The following is a 13,395-nucleotide window of genomic DNA, read 5'->3' on the forward strand; positions in this document are numbered from 1 at the left end:
AATTTTTATAATTTTTTATTTTTTTAATATATGTCTGCTACATGGCACTATTGGATTGACCATCAGTGCCACATCAACATAAACTAACAGGGTTAGTGTGGAGGTACCAACCTGGAACAAGGAATACAAGTTCAGGTATAAACCAGATAAAAAAAAATTATGATACCAACTAGATACTTTTTAACATATTTACGAGGTAAACTACATATTAACCCTAGCCTATGATTTTTTTTTTATCTATAAAAAGTGTGGTTCTTATTTAAAGCTATATTGGTGGTCGAAAATTGTAACAAATTTTTTTGGTTCAAGTAACCATTTTTTCAACAGTGAGCGTTACAATTTAGTGCGAAATTGTCTTAAAATTTTTATTATTTATTAGTTTAATTAATTATGAAAATTATATAAAAATAAAGAAGAGACAACGTCCAATCGGGACTTGCCACAAAAATTTGTGGTAACTAAATTAAAATATTCTAATGTTATCTTATTCACACTTCAATGATTAGGGTTTAAATTCATTCTCTTCTATAAAGGAAAAGAAAACCTGTAATGAGTTTTAGAGTCAATCATGACCATCAAACCCTAAACAGATGATTAAAGTAGGGAATGAAGTATGAAGGGTTAGATGGGTTACCTTGCTTGTTCAAACAACAAGATGAAGCGTGTCAGTTCTATGGTACAAAATGGAAGTAAGAGAAGGTGTTGAGGTCATAGTTTGTTTGAGTGAAGGAGATGGCTTTGGACTGGAATATTGGCGATGCAGCTTGTCATTATGTATGATGAATCTAAAAGACTTTTTTATTGTTAATTAATATTATTATTTTCTTCTTCTTCTTCCACCAAATCATTGTGCACCAAGAATAAGCAATCCCTAACTATTGATTTCCAGTTATGACATTTGGATAACAAATTCGGTACAAGTTCTTGCAACCCTAATTTGTCATCCAAAATAAAGCAGCTTTATTTGATTTTTGTGGCACCCAACATGGTGCAATACATCATTTCCATACCATTTGTATATCGGATCAGTTTAAGGATTCGGTCTTAGTCCAATTCAAAACGAAATGTGTAAAGATTTAATGATCATTAAATATTTTTTTTCTCACCATAATAAATCTTATTTCATATCTGAAGGAGAGACCATGTTATTTGATTCCCTTTGTTATTATGAATTTGAGAGTTTATGTTGATGTTTTAATTTTTTCCGGTCGTTAAAATTTTAAGAATATTTGATTTTATAATTTATAACCATTTTCAATTTATAAAAAGTAGATTTAGAGATTAGATGCCTTTGATGGACGTTGCCATTAAGCCAATGTATGGCACCTACATTTACATATATTACGTGCCATCAGTGACAATTTTGGGTTAGGCAAATCACTCAATGGGTTGTTGACTACAATGTTTAATCTCTTCAATTAGTTATGGGAATCATATATAATTATATAATTGATGGCCAATGAATTAATAGTCTATAAAATCATATGTGATTTCGAGGGGTTTTTTTTTTTTTTTTGTGTCTAATGTTATCTTCATCAAGGGCTTGTTCAGAATCTTTTATCAGTGGTATTAGGGGACCGGTATGGTATGTAGGACCATATGTATTTATACGATTTTTTCTGTATAAATGTTATCTCTCAATCTCACTTTTAAATAGGTTAATTGGTATATATATATATGGTGATGTTTGCTATCTGCTTTTTCTCCTAACTTTTGCTAGGATGTTGTAATAGTAGTCTTTTATTGAAATGAAATCGTGTTTGGTAAAACAAAAATAACCTCATAATTGAAATCAAGTAGAAAATGGCTTCAAAAGTTGGCAATAATGACCAGATTACCATAATTGTGCAATGGAAATAAGTATAATTGTGGGGTTCAGATCTTATCCAATACCATAATCATCATTTGCGTTTATATTTCATTTATAGCAAACAAAGGGAAGATATTGATGTTCGCAACTTCTACCAATTTACGATGAACTGCATTAATGGCTTCCTCTTATATATAGCAATCACAAACCTTAGAGGTACCCACACATGTACTCTTATTTCAGATAAATTTTTTTTTTGTATTAATTGAAATATATTATATTAAATTATTAAAATTGATACAAATTTTATAACATTTTATAAATATTATTATTGAAAAAGTAAAAATAATATATATTTTTTTATAATGATAACAATTTAAATTAAGACAAAAAAAATAATAGTTAAAAAAACTATAACAAAATTCTTTCAAAGATTTATTTATCAAATAGACATACCGATTTGCGCCGGAAAGAAAATAAAAGTATAATATGAAAAGAAAAAGAAAATTGGGCTTTACAACCTCAACTTTGTAAGCCCAAAAATGATGCAGGCCTAAGTATTAGGCCCATATATCTTCACTATGTTTTATTTTCAGTTAAAACTTTTCCCGGGTTTTAAACTTAATTTAAAGACAGCAAAAAGAAGAAGAAGAAAACTCTTGAGGTTGGATGGAAGAAGAGAGAATTGGTTATCTGATTGAAATATGCCCAGATACACGCGTCATCCGTCAAATCCACGCGCATGTTCTCACTCGCCTCCTTCCTATCTCCGCCGTATCCTTCCTCCTCTCGAAAATAGTTGGGTTTTGTGCTCTTTCTCGCCATGGAGATATCAATCATGCTCGCAAAGTTTTCGCTCAAACCCCCAACCCTAACATCTTCTCTTGGAATTCCCTTATTCGGGGTTATTATCTTGTCGGAAGCCAATCGAAGGTGCCCCTTTTTTTATATAAAGAATTGGTCGGAAAAGGGTATCCTTCTGCTAATACGTTTACCCTGGCTTTCGTGCTTAAGGCTTGCTCCAATATTTTGGCTTTCGATGAGGGAAAACAGGTTCATGCCCGTGTGTTTCGATCTGGGTTTGGCTCGAACCAGTTTGTTCAAACGGGGTTACTGAATTTTTATGCGAAATGTGAAGATATTGGGCTGGCGGAGAAAGTGTTCGATGAAATTCACGAGAGAAATGTGATAGCATGGAGTACGATGATAAGTGGCTATGCTATGATGGGATTGGTCAATAAGGCGTTTGGTGCGTTTAGGGAAATGCAAACCTCGAATGTTGTTCCTGATAAGGTAACAATGGTGAGTGTGATTTCTGCATGTGCTATGGCAGGGGCACTAGATATTGGTAGGTGGATTCATGCGTATATCGAGAAGCACATGATTGAGACTGATATTATGCTTAGTACTGCACTTGTTAACATGTATGCCAAGTGTGGATGCATTGAAAAAGCTACAGAAATTTTCAAGGGAATTCCAGTAAAAGACCATAAAGCTTGGAGTTCAATGATTGTTGGATTGGCAGTTCACGGCTTAGCAGAGGAGGCTTTGGAAGCATTTTCTAGGATGGAAGAATCCAAGGTATTGACATAGATGAGCAGGATAAGCATCTTAGATTTTAAACTCATATAGCATTGCATTCCACAAGACAATGTTATGATCCCATGCATTTATGCTCATGCTCCCATCAAGCTAGCTTGCCAGGATAAAATCCTTTTGTAGAATGTAATTATAGTTTTGAATGACAAAATTGAAGTTCGTGATCCTCATTTTCTGCTTTCTTTTTCCAGGTTACACCTAGTCATGTTACCTTTATTGGTGTTTTATCTGCTTGTGCCCATGGTGGACTTGTTTCTGAGGGTAGGAGATATTGGTCAAGCATGATTGAATTAGGAATTGAACCATCAATAGAGCATTATGGTTGTATGGTTGATCTTCTCTGTCGGGCCAGCCTTGTTGGTGAGGCTTGCAGTTTTGTTCAAACAATGCCTTTCTATCCAAATCCAGTAATTTGGCGAACATTACTCATTGGTTGCCAGAAGAATAAGATGTTGCATAAAGGTGAAGTTGCGGGCGAGCAACTTCTTGTGTTAGAACCATCTAATCCGGAGAATTATATTCTGCTTTCAAATTTCTATGCATCAGTTGCACAGTGGGAGAAGATGAGTCATGTGAGAAAGATGATGAAGGAAAGGGGCATGAAGGTAGTGCCTGGGTGTGCATCAATTGAAATTGATGGCTTTGTTCATGAGTTTGTGATGGGAGATTGGCATCATCCCGAGGCAAAGGAGATAAGACAGGCTTTGAGGGTTATTGCTGAGCGAGTTAGTGATGCTGGGTATGAACCTCAGGTTTCTGATGTGTTACACAATGTTGGTAATGAAGAGAAAGGAATTTATTTGTGTGAGCATAGTGAGAGGCTTGCTATTGCTTATGGAATTTTAAAGACGAAAGCACCAGTGCCAATTAGAATAGTAAAGAATCTAAGAGTTTGCATCGATTGTCATGAAGTGACAAAGATCATCAGTAAAATCTATGAGCGTGAAATAATTGTTAGAGATCGTGTTCGGTTCCATAAGTTTGTAGATGGTACTTGCTCTTGCAAGGATTATTGGTGATTCTCATTTATTAAGCTAAATGCAAACATGATCCAGATTCTTATTGACAGTGGTAGCACAGTGGGAGTGTTGCATTGCATTATCCGGCTTCCAAACATATGAGAGTTCCTGAGGCTAAGCTAAGGAAGGGGGGCCATATCTCCGGCTTCACAAATCAACCAATTACAGTGGTTAGATAAATTAAACTAACGGTAACCATAACAACGATGAGCAAACAGTGACAATGGAAGCTTAATTTCTAATAGCTTATCAATCTTTGGGAGACCCCTGATGAGGAAGGCTAAGTTGATTCTAGCAACTTTTAGCCAGATAGTTAAATTTCCAACCCCTTGCGGCACAAGGTACATGAAGGATTGTAATATTACCTTGCATAACATTTTTTTTTTATTCATAATTTTATTTTAATAAGAAAAATGGAGATTATGAACAGGGCTCTTCTTGGAACAAAATTTATCTATTAATATGCTTTGGTTCGATAATGGCTAATAAATCTTGTCTTTCCGAAGAAACCAGCGAAAAAAAATCCATTTGGCACCTATCTTATGACTTGAAAAAGCAAGTTGACACCAATAAAGGCTAAACTACAAGCACACACTTCCATTCTTCAAGTATACCTATAAATAACAAAGATAATTTACAATACAAATGAACGAACCCCATTTTTTCAATATTTAGATAGATGGACCCCTTGGCATCATTGCATGGCTCAATCCTAGTAAATAAAAGGAATTTTCTTTGCATCTCCCCAGAACAAAAGGAATTTTCACACACAGGTAATACTGATGAATTCAACAGCCTTTTTCATCACTATTACTTCTGGTTTTTTTTTGTCTAATTTTCTCATTAAGGGAAGTTAGTTTTGTTGGATCACATAGGATTATCAGGCGACAGCAATGATCCATCCTTCATCAATTTGAGACTGAGATTGTTGAACCGCTGTCGTGAGTATTGCCTTGATGCTTTTCTCCAATCTGTACCGGCTTTCATCATTGCAACAAACTCGTCATAACTAATTCTCCCATCCTGCACGTTCAACAATCATAATTCCACATGAGTTTACCAGAATCCACGTTTAAGTCACAAACATTTGCTTCCCATTCTTCTTATTCTCATTAAATAAAATCATCGGTTTGGGTGTCACATTACTCGAACCAGAGGCTTTTCTCATTGATTTGCTTAAATTGATGTATGAACATCATGTTTTTTACTTGAGAAAATGTTGGCTATATGAACATCAGAATAGCATGCTTCAAAAAGAAAAAGAATGAAAACCAGTCTTACCTTGTCTGTGTCCACATCGTGCATGATGGCAGTAATGACTTCTTCGCCGTTGGTTTCAAGCTCATCAGCCAACTCGTCTCTTAATTCCTCAATCTCGATATAACCACTCTGGTCTTTATCAAAAAACTCAAACGCCTTTTTAAGGTGATTGTCATTACCCATCTTTCTCAGGTGAATGGAGATGGCAATAAATTCTCCGTAGTCCAAATATCCATCTCTATTGACGTCCCCCTGCAAAGAAAATATTAAAAAAAAAAAAAAAGTTCAGTTACTTTTTTCCAAAAGATCCAAACACTTCGATTATCCTCACAATGCACATATTTCAACAGGTTTTTTTTTCCGTGCTCAATATAACAATGGGTCACTAAAAGAGATAACAGCATTGTTGTACCAAAGCGAAGTCCAGACATTATAAACCGCTAGCATCACTAACTAATGGTGACACTTATTCAACCCTTCCCAACCTAAGATCAAGGACAAAAAAGATAAAGCAATTTTAAAGTAGAACTTACTGCATCCATTAGTACTTGAAGATCTGCATCAGAAATAATTTGGCCAAGTTTATGCAACCCATCCCTTAGCTCATCAATGTTAATCTTGCCTCTATTGCCAGTATCCATCTCTTGGAATCGCTCTTTTATGTCTGCGGTTTCCTCCACCGTAAGATGCTCAGCTATTACCTATTAGTATAAGATTTTCCCAGAATACAAAATTGGGAGAAATGTCAAAAAGCTAAGGAATGGAAGCTTTATTCAGGTTCTATTTCCAAAAAAAAAAAAAACAGAAAGAAAAAGGGATTACCCTGAGAGCTCTTTTCTTGAGCTTATTCATTACAGAGAACTGCTTGAGCCTTGCCTTCACAGTTTCACCCAAGGAAACATTTGGAGCCGTCTTTGCATTTTGCAACCAAGGATGAGCTGAATTTGATAAGCAAGAAATGATTCAGTTCCAGGAATTTTAATAAACAGCAATGTAATTTTGCTAAGAAACTTCTTTTGTTTTAGTGGCAACTAAAAATTTTCATGAACAGAGAACCTTTATCATTCGAACTACAATATACCTAGTACTTCCTGAGCTGTAAGTCGCCGCTTTGGATCAGGATTGAGCATCTTCTTCACAAGGTCTTTAGCACTAGCAGAAACCTTAGGCCAAGGATCCCTCTTAAACTCTACTACAGAGCGAAGAATCGCTTGTGCAACTCCTTGTTCAGTTTCTGCATAGGAAGGAAAGTTAGAGCGAACAAAGAGAAACTGAATAAAAACGAAAGATGGAAAAAAACAAATAAAAATCTGGAAAGGAGCATCAAACTGAGGAAAAATGTGTTGAACTGTTCAGTCAGGTATTGAAGGGTAGAAATAGTAATGAACTAGTGTATTCATGTACCATTGTCAACTTTCACATAATATCGCCCTTGTGCGGTAGAATAATTCTTGTAACATGAATGCATCAGAAGTTACATACTAACCTGCCCAAAAAGGTGGGACACCACAAAGTAAGATGTAAAGGATCACCCCAGCACTCCAAACATCCACTTCAGGCCCATAATTCCTTTTCAGCACCTCCGGAGCCATGTAGTATGGACTTCCAACTATCTCCGTAAACCTTTCACCTGCAAAAGGAAAAGATTCAAACTTCAATAGATTGAACAAAGAAAATAAGTTATTCATGTCATGGTTTTAAATTACATTACCTGGTTTAAAGAACACTGACAAACCAAAGTCGATCGCCTTCAAAGCTGCTGTCTCTTTCTTATTTTCAAAAAGAAAGTTCTCAGGTTTGAGATCTCTATGCATCACCCCATGCTTGTGGCACATCTGTCACAACAATAATAAGTAGCCACCAAACAAAATTCAACCAACATCCCCCCGTAGGACCAAGCTCAAAAAAGAAAAGAAGGAAAAGAGAAGAAGTTACCTGAACAACTTCAACAATGGTCTTGGCGACAGCAGCAGCAGCTCTCTCGGTGTAATGGCCTCTTGCAACAATCCTATCAAACAACTCACCACCTTCACACAACTCCATAACCAAATGCACCGCATTGTCATCCTCAAAAGTATCTTTCAAGGTGACAATATTTGGATGTTCTGGCAAATGCTTCATGATCTTAATTTCCCTCCTCACGTCCTCAATATCCACAGCCGTCCTCAGCTTCTTCTTTGATATCGATTTGCATGCAAAGTTCTCGCCTGTGTCTTTGTCCGTACATAGATATGTGATCCCAAACTCGCCACGCCCAAGCTCACGTCCAAGTTCATATCTTTGTTCAATTTCTCTACCGGTTGGCTCCTCTAAAACGATGAGTTTAGGGCTTCCGTTGCTATTGTCAAATGGGTTTTGCTTCTTGTTTCCTTTCTTCTTATTCTTTTTCTTGTTATTCTCATGGGAAGCAGCTGCTGAAGTCACACAACAATTTCCCATGAATTCAAAACCAAAACTTAATCTAAATAATAAAAATGGGTGTTTGAATTTAAACCCAAGAAATAATCAAAATTTGGTCTCTTTAAGCAAAGAGAGCGGGGAATGGCCCTCTTAAAGACTCAGGCTTTGAAATTTAAAACTTGTTTCAAATAGGCCAATAAAAAAAAAAAACTTCAACAACTTTTTTTTTTTTTTTTGAAATCTTGTTTCTATATTATCTGGAAAAATTTTAATAAGAGGATTCCGACCAAAAAACAGGGGAAAGGATGGAACTTTAAATGGAAAATAGGCAATGAAATGAAAAAGAAATCACAATTGAGGAGTGAATTATATTTAAAAGAAGATGAGAAGAGAAAGGGTAGGGAACAATGAGGATGAGATGAAGAATATTCTTGTATTAGTTTTAAAGCGCATGAAAATTCAGAAGAAAATTAAGAGAAGAAGGAAGAAAGAGGGAATTGCAGTTGAATTGAATGGGAAGAGGGAGAGATAAAGCAGGGCCTCCAATCCAAGCCTAACTTGTTAACTTTTCTTCTTCTTTTTAATTCCTAAAATTATCCAAAACAGAATTAAGAGATTTTGGATTGCTAGGACCAAGCTGTAAAACTACCTCATTCTTTGTCTCAATTTGCCATGCGTGGTCCTTTCTTCCGTTTTACTTTTTTGCCCTCATTGTAAGGACAAAACTACACTTTTCACTCCTTTTATAAAAAAACTTTTTAAGGAAAATTTAACTAATTTATTAAAATTTTAACAACATTAATGTGATAGCGCATATGGCAATTCATGTGAATTTCTGTTATAACTTCACTGATTGGGGACACATGACAGCACGACGGGCTACATAAGCAACACACTTTGTCTGCTATAGACCAAAAGATCACCAAAAGCTTCATTTCCTAGCTCAACCACTCGGTCAAGCGAGAGGTAGTTGTTCAAGAAAGCTAACCACTTGCTCGCCAGAATGTAGCCACCACTCGTTCCTCTAGGCACCCGACCATCTATTAAGAATGCAATCCCTCTGGTCACTAAACTCCACGTAAATTCAATTGCTTTGTACCTCGAATAAAAAGAAATGATAGAATACATCCCATCAAGGACATTTGCCCCACGCGTCCCATATTGATGACCTGATTGCGGATATGCCATGTTAACATTACCTAACGTGGGATCTCGCCTATAAATAATCCCCAATGCGATGAAGAAATGATTAAGTCTTTAGCACATTCACCTACACTCTCAGCATCTATCTCCACCATCTTCATTCTTTATACTTTTTGGCTCTTTGTCCAGATAGGGTGAATTGACCTCCGTCAACACTACTACTTCCTCCTTTGTGTCTCCTCTTTGTTGATCCCATACATCAACAACTTCATAAAAGTTATTATAAAAATAAAAAATAAAAATGATAGCAATGAAATACATGTAAATTGCCTGACAAATTATCATGTTTTTACCATTAAAAAATTAACAATTCGTTCAATTTTTCAATAAAAAAAAAAACAACTCAACTAAAATTGACAAATGTCTTTTGTACAAAAAAATTGACAAATGTCTCTTTTTAAACTCTACAAGTAGAGTTAGGGGTTGACAAGTGTTCTGCAAAGTTATAGTAGAATATATAAAAAAATTTTAAAAAAAGACGCATGTCAAAATTTCAAGGTTGCTCGTGGAATAAAAAAAATCACTATCAGTATGCCAAATACTAACCCTTTTACTAGATTTTTATGGAATACTTGTCAACCTGTAATCTCACTTGTAGAGTCTAAAAACTCTAATGATAATATACCAAATAATTTTCTTACATTTATGCATTATTTTATGAAATAATTATTTTATAATTGTGGCAGGGATTTGGGTTGCCAAGGTTTACAAAAAAAAATTCAATTTAAAGAAAAGATGGTGAGACAAATCCATTCTTTTAAAAAATAAGTTAAGTGTTTAATGCATTTTCCTTTTAGCTGTTTAATCAAATTCAAAGTTGTAGGCCGAGAATTGCACATTTTATATTGAGTAAAACCCTATCTATAATTTTAAAAATTAAAAAAAGAAACATGTTTTCTTTTATGAAAAATAAAACAATCAAAACAAAAACACGTTTTGACTACTGAAATAAAGCAAGGGACAATTGGGGAATTTCAATAGAGGCTAAAATCTTCCATTTTTAATTTTTTATTGTTTACCCAATTTTCTCAATTAATCCTCCAAACAAAGGATATGAAATTTACACTTTTGGGGGAAGGTTCTAAAGAAATTTGTGGGATGTCGGCGAGATTAAACGTCATCCCATTGGTTCATGATTCCCCATCTAGAAGGCTGCCAAATTTAACCAATAAATAAGGAGGTAAATGACCGTGCTACCCTTAGCTACTCAATATTGGTCAATGGGACAGGCCTGCCGCATGATGTTCAAAGAAAAAAGGAGAAAAGCCAAAATCTGTCTCACTCACACGCAAGCAAGGTAAAGGGGCTAGAAGGGCATATTTGTCAATAAGAAGAAAAAGTCCATGAAAAGCACTGCTACGCCACCTTTCAAGCTTTCCGGTCAAACTCGTCCATCTTGACGCTTGGAAAATGCCATGTTTGGAACCCAAGTTTCTATTCCACCTATCCCTCGCATCTTTTGTTTCTTTTTCTCAAAATATATAACATCTCAACAACATAACTTTAAATATTATACATTTTTATTTCATTTTATATAAATTAATTAATATATAAACATGGTCATGCTCGTATATGGAGATGTTCATGACCTAAGTTTAAGCGATACGATTCAAGATATAAGCTTCAAATTTTACCCAAACCTACTCACATTTATAAATGGTAAACTTAAGCTTATTTTAAATCTATTCATATTTTTTTAATTTTTTTTAAAAATTAGTTATATCATTTTTACTTTAATATTTTTTTTATTTTTTCGTATTTTAACACTTTTTATATAGACAACTTAACATTTTTTAATATTTACATTATAGTACTATATATTACTATAGATTTAGTTTTTGTGTTATAAATTACATAATATATAAAAATATCATAATATAATATATTACAAACTTTTTTAAAAAATAGGGTTTGTCGAAACCGTTTTTTTGAAAACAAAAATTTAGTTGTCGACTTAAAAACAAAAACTGGAGTCACCACCGATCCTTAATTGAGGTGTGATCGGCTCACCTTAAAAATAATTTTGGTCTACGAAATTTGAGAAAATAGGTTCGAGTCGATTCACATACGAGGAAGGATTAGCACCTCGTAACGCCCAAAATTGGTACCAAATTGATTTTTTAATGCCTTGGTGTCGAAAATTTGAAAAGATTTTAAAAGGAAACTTTTTATTTCATGAACGAATTAAAATAATAAGACATTCTTATTTCAAAGAAATAAACACAATGTTTTTAAATCTTCAAAATACCCGAATATTGCCTTTTGCTTTTGAAAATTCTTATTTCGAGAAGAAAATGTCATGACCAATAAGTTAGGACCCAACATTTTGAATTCCCGAGAATAAGCTTTTATTTAAAATTTGCGAATTTATCGCAAAACAAATACTTGGCTTTCTAAATTCATCGAAAAATAATCGCAATCCAGTAAGTTAGGACACAATCTTTCCCGAGAATCATGAATGCCAAGTATTTTGGAAATTTGTAAAATATGATGATTTTAATGTTTTGACAAAACCAAAATATATTTCCCGAAAGGTATGTTAAAAGTTAATGTATAATATGAAACCAACTTTAATTTGAGACCAATATGAATAAATATTTACAAATTTATATATAAGTACAATATACAAGTAAATTTGCAAACAAAAAGAAGGAATGAAATACATCAAACCAAAAACTAATAAAAATGCATGTATATATGTATATGAAAATCATGAAAATAAAATAAAGATAAAAATGTATATGGGTATATATTTACAAAATAAAATGTATAAGTATATATATAGAATATAAAGTATATAAAAGTTTTTAAAAATATAAAATATATATATAAAAAAACGTATGAATAAAAGATATGCATGTATTCATAAAAGCTTAAAAATATATATATTAAAAAATGCATACATATATATTATGTAAAAACCATGCGTGTATGAATATAGAAATAATGATAATAACCATAATAATAAATAAAAAAATAGCTAAAATGGACTAAATTGAACTTAAAAACAAAAAATGGGGTAGATTTGAAAATAAATAAAAGAGGACAAACTTGAACACGCGAACAACTATGGGGGACTAAAAGGGAAATTAATCCCACCCTCCAAAACGCTGTGCAGCGAAGGACCGAATTGAAACAGAAATGAAAGATGCGACTAAATTTAAAAAAAAAAACAAAATGAGTTTAATTGAAGTGCATCGCAAAAAGGAGGGACTAAATGCACAAATTTTCCATTCAAGGCCAGAACGCGCTTGGATCCTCCCCTCCGGGTCGGGTCACCGCGCGGGTCTGGCCATCAAAATGGCGCCGTTTTGCTTATGTGCTTTAAAACAATTTTTTTTTGAAAAAAAACAAATGTTTGCAGCAGTAAGAAGGAAGAAAAAATAAAATTAAAAATAAAAAACCCTCTGCTAGGTTTTTTCAACCCCACTCTCACCGCCACCGTTCTCCGGCGAGTCAATCCCCGGGGCTCCGTCAAGCTCTGATTTGAGCGAGACGAACGCAGTTTTGACGGCGAATCCTTGAAAGTATTACCCCTCTCCTCTTTTATATTATTGTTAAAAATAAAAGAATAAAAATGAAAACTAAATGTATAAATAAATAAATCAAACATCCACAAAACAAACTAAAAAATAACAAAAACCTCTGTTATTCAAAAATTTTGAATCCGTTTTTCCTTTCCTTTGTATTTCCAATCTTCTCTCAATACCCTCCTCCCCTTTTCCAATCTACAGATTAGGCTTTTTATAGCCTAAGAAAATACATTAGTTTTACAATATTTTCCTTTGTGGACTCTTAGTCCGTTTTTGCAGGTGTTCATGGAGAGTATGGCGCGTGCGGAGAAGGTCGGTTCCGGATCTTGTGGCGGCTGGAGACTGCTGGAGGCACATGCAACTAGGGTTGCTGCTTCTGAACATTTGCTTTGGGCTATGCTGAAAACGGGCTAGGGTAGAACCTAGATTTTGGGCCAGCTAATGATATTGGGCTTGTAAAAATGGACTCTTTATTTGGGTTTTTACTCTCTGCTTTGGTTCATTGTTTTTAGAAGTTGGCCCAGGCAAATAATTGGTATTACAGGGTTGAACTAGGAACGGGTCTTGAATT

General features: G+C 34.2%; 2 protein-coding genes across 2 annotated transcripts; one reads left to right on the forward strand and one right to left on the reverse strand.

The window, feature by feature from the left end:
- The first annotated feature begins 2,447 nt into the window (after positions 1-2,447).
- LOC105799503 (pentatricopeptide repeat-containing protein At1g59720, chloroplastic/mitochondrial) lies at positions 2,448-4,877 on the forward strand. The gene is made up of 2 exons (XM_012630094.2): positions 2,448-3,391; positions 3,601-4,877. The coding sequence occupies exons 1-2, from the start codon at positions 2,480-2,482 to the stop codon at positions 4,426-4,428; spliced, it is 1,740 nt and encodes a 579-aa protein (XP_012485548.1). The 5' UTR covers positions 2,448-2,479; the 3' UTR covers positions 4,429-4,877.
- A 128-nt stretch (positions 4,878-5,005) lies between these two features.
- Positions 5,006-8,666, reverse strand: LOC105799504 (calcium-dependent protein kinase 32). Its single transcript, XM_012630095.2, has 8 exons — positions 7,624-8,666; positions 7,400-7,523; positions 7,175-7,318; positions 6,770-6,922; positions 6,511-6,626; positions 6,222-6,389; positions 5,710-5,940; positions 5,006-5,451 (listed from the first exon to the last, which is right to left on the reverse strand). The coding sequence occupies exons 1-8, from the start codon at positions 8,125-8,127 to the stop codon at positions 5,296-5,298; spliced, it is 1,596 nt and encodes a 531-aa protein (XP_012485549.1). The 5' UTR covers positions 8,128-8,666; the 3' UTR covers positions 5,006-5,295.
- Positions 8,667-13,395: the final 4,729 nt, after the last annotated feature.

This window comes from Gossypium raimondii, chromosome 9, assembly GCF_025698545.1.
Source record: "Gossypium raimondii isolate GPD5lz chromosome 9, ASM2569854v1, whole genome shotgun sequence".
In the NCBI taxonomy this organism is placed as follows: Eukaryota; Viridiplantae; Streptophyta; class Magnoliopsida; order Malvales; family Malvaceae; genus Gossypium; species Gossypium raimondii.

Bases quoted from the DNA above. Each gene is read 5' to 3' on its own strand.
- LOC105799503 (XM_012630094.2), top strand. From the start codon at position 2,480: ATGGAAGAAGAGAGAATTGGTTATCTGATTGAAATATGCCCAGATACA. The intron at 3,392-3,600 runs GTATTGACATAG...TTCTTTTTCCAG, and splicing joins CTAGGATGGAAGAATCCAAG to GTTACACCTAGTCATGTTAC.
- LOC105799504 (XM_012630095.2), bottom strand. From the start codon at position 8,127: ATGGGAAATTGTTGTGTGACTTCAGCAGCTGCTTCCCATGAGAATAAC. The intron at 7,319-7,399 runs GTAATGTAATTT...TTCCTTTTGCAG, and splicing joins GTCAGTGTTCTTTAAACCAG to GTGAAAGGTTTACGGAGATA. The intron at 5,452-5,709 runs GTAAGACTGGTT...TTGAACGTGCAG, and splicing joins ACGATGTGGACACAGACAAG to GATGGGAGAATTAGTTATGA.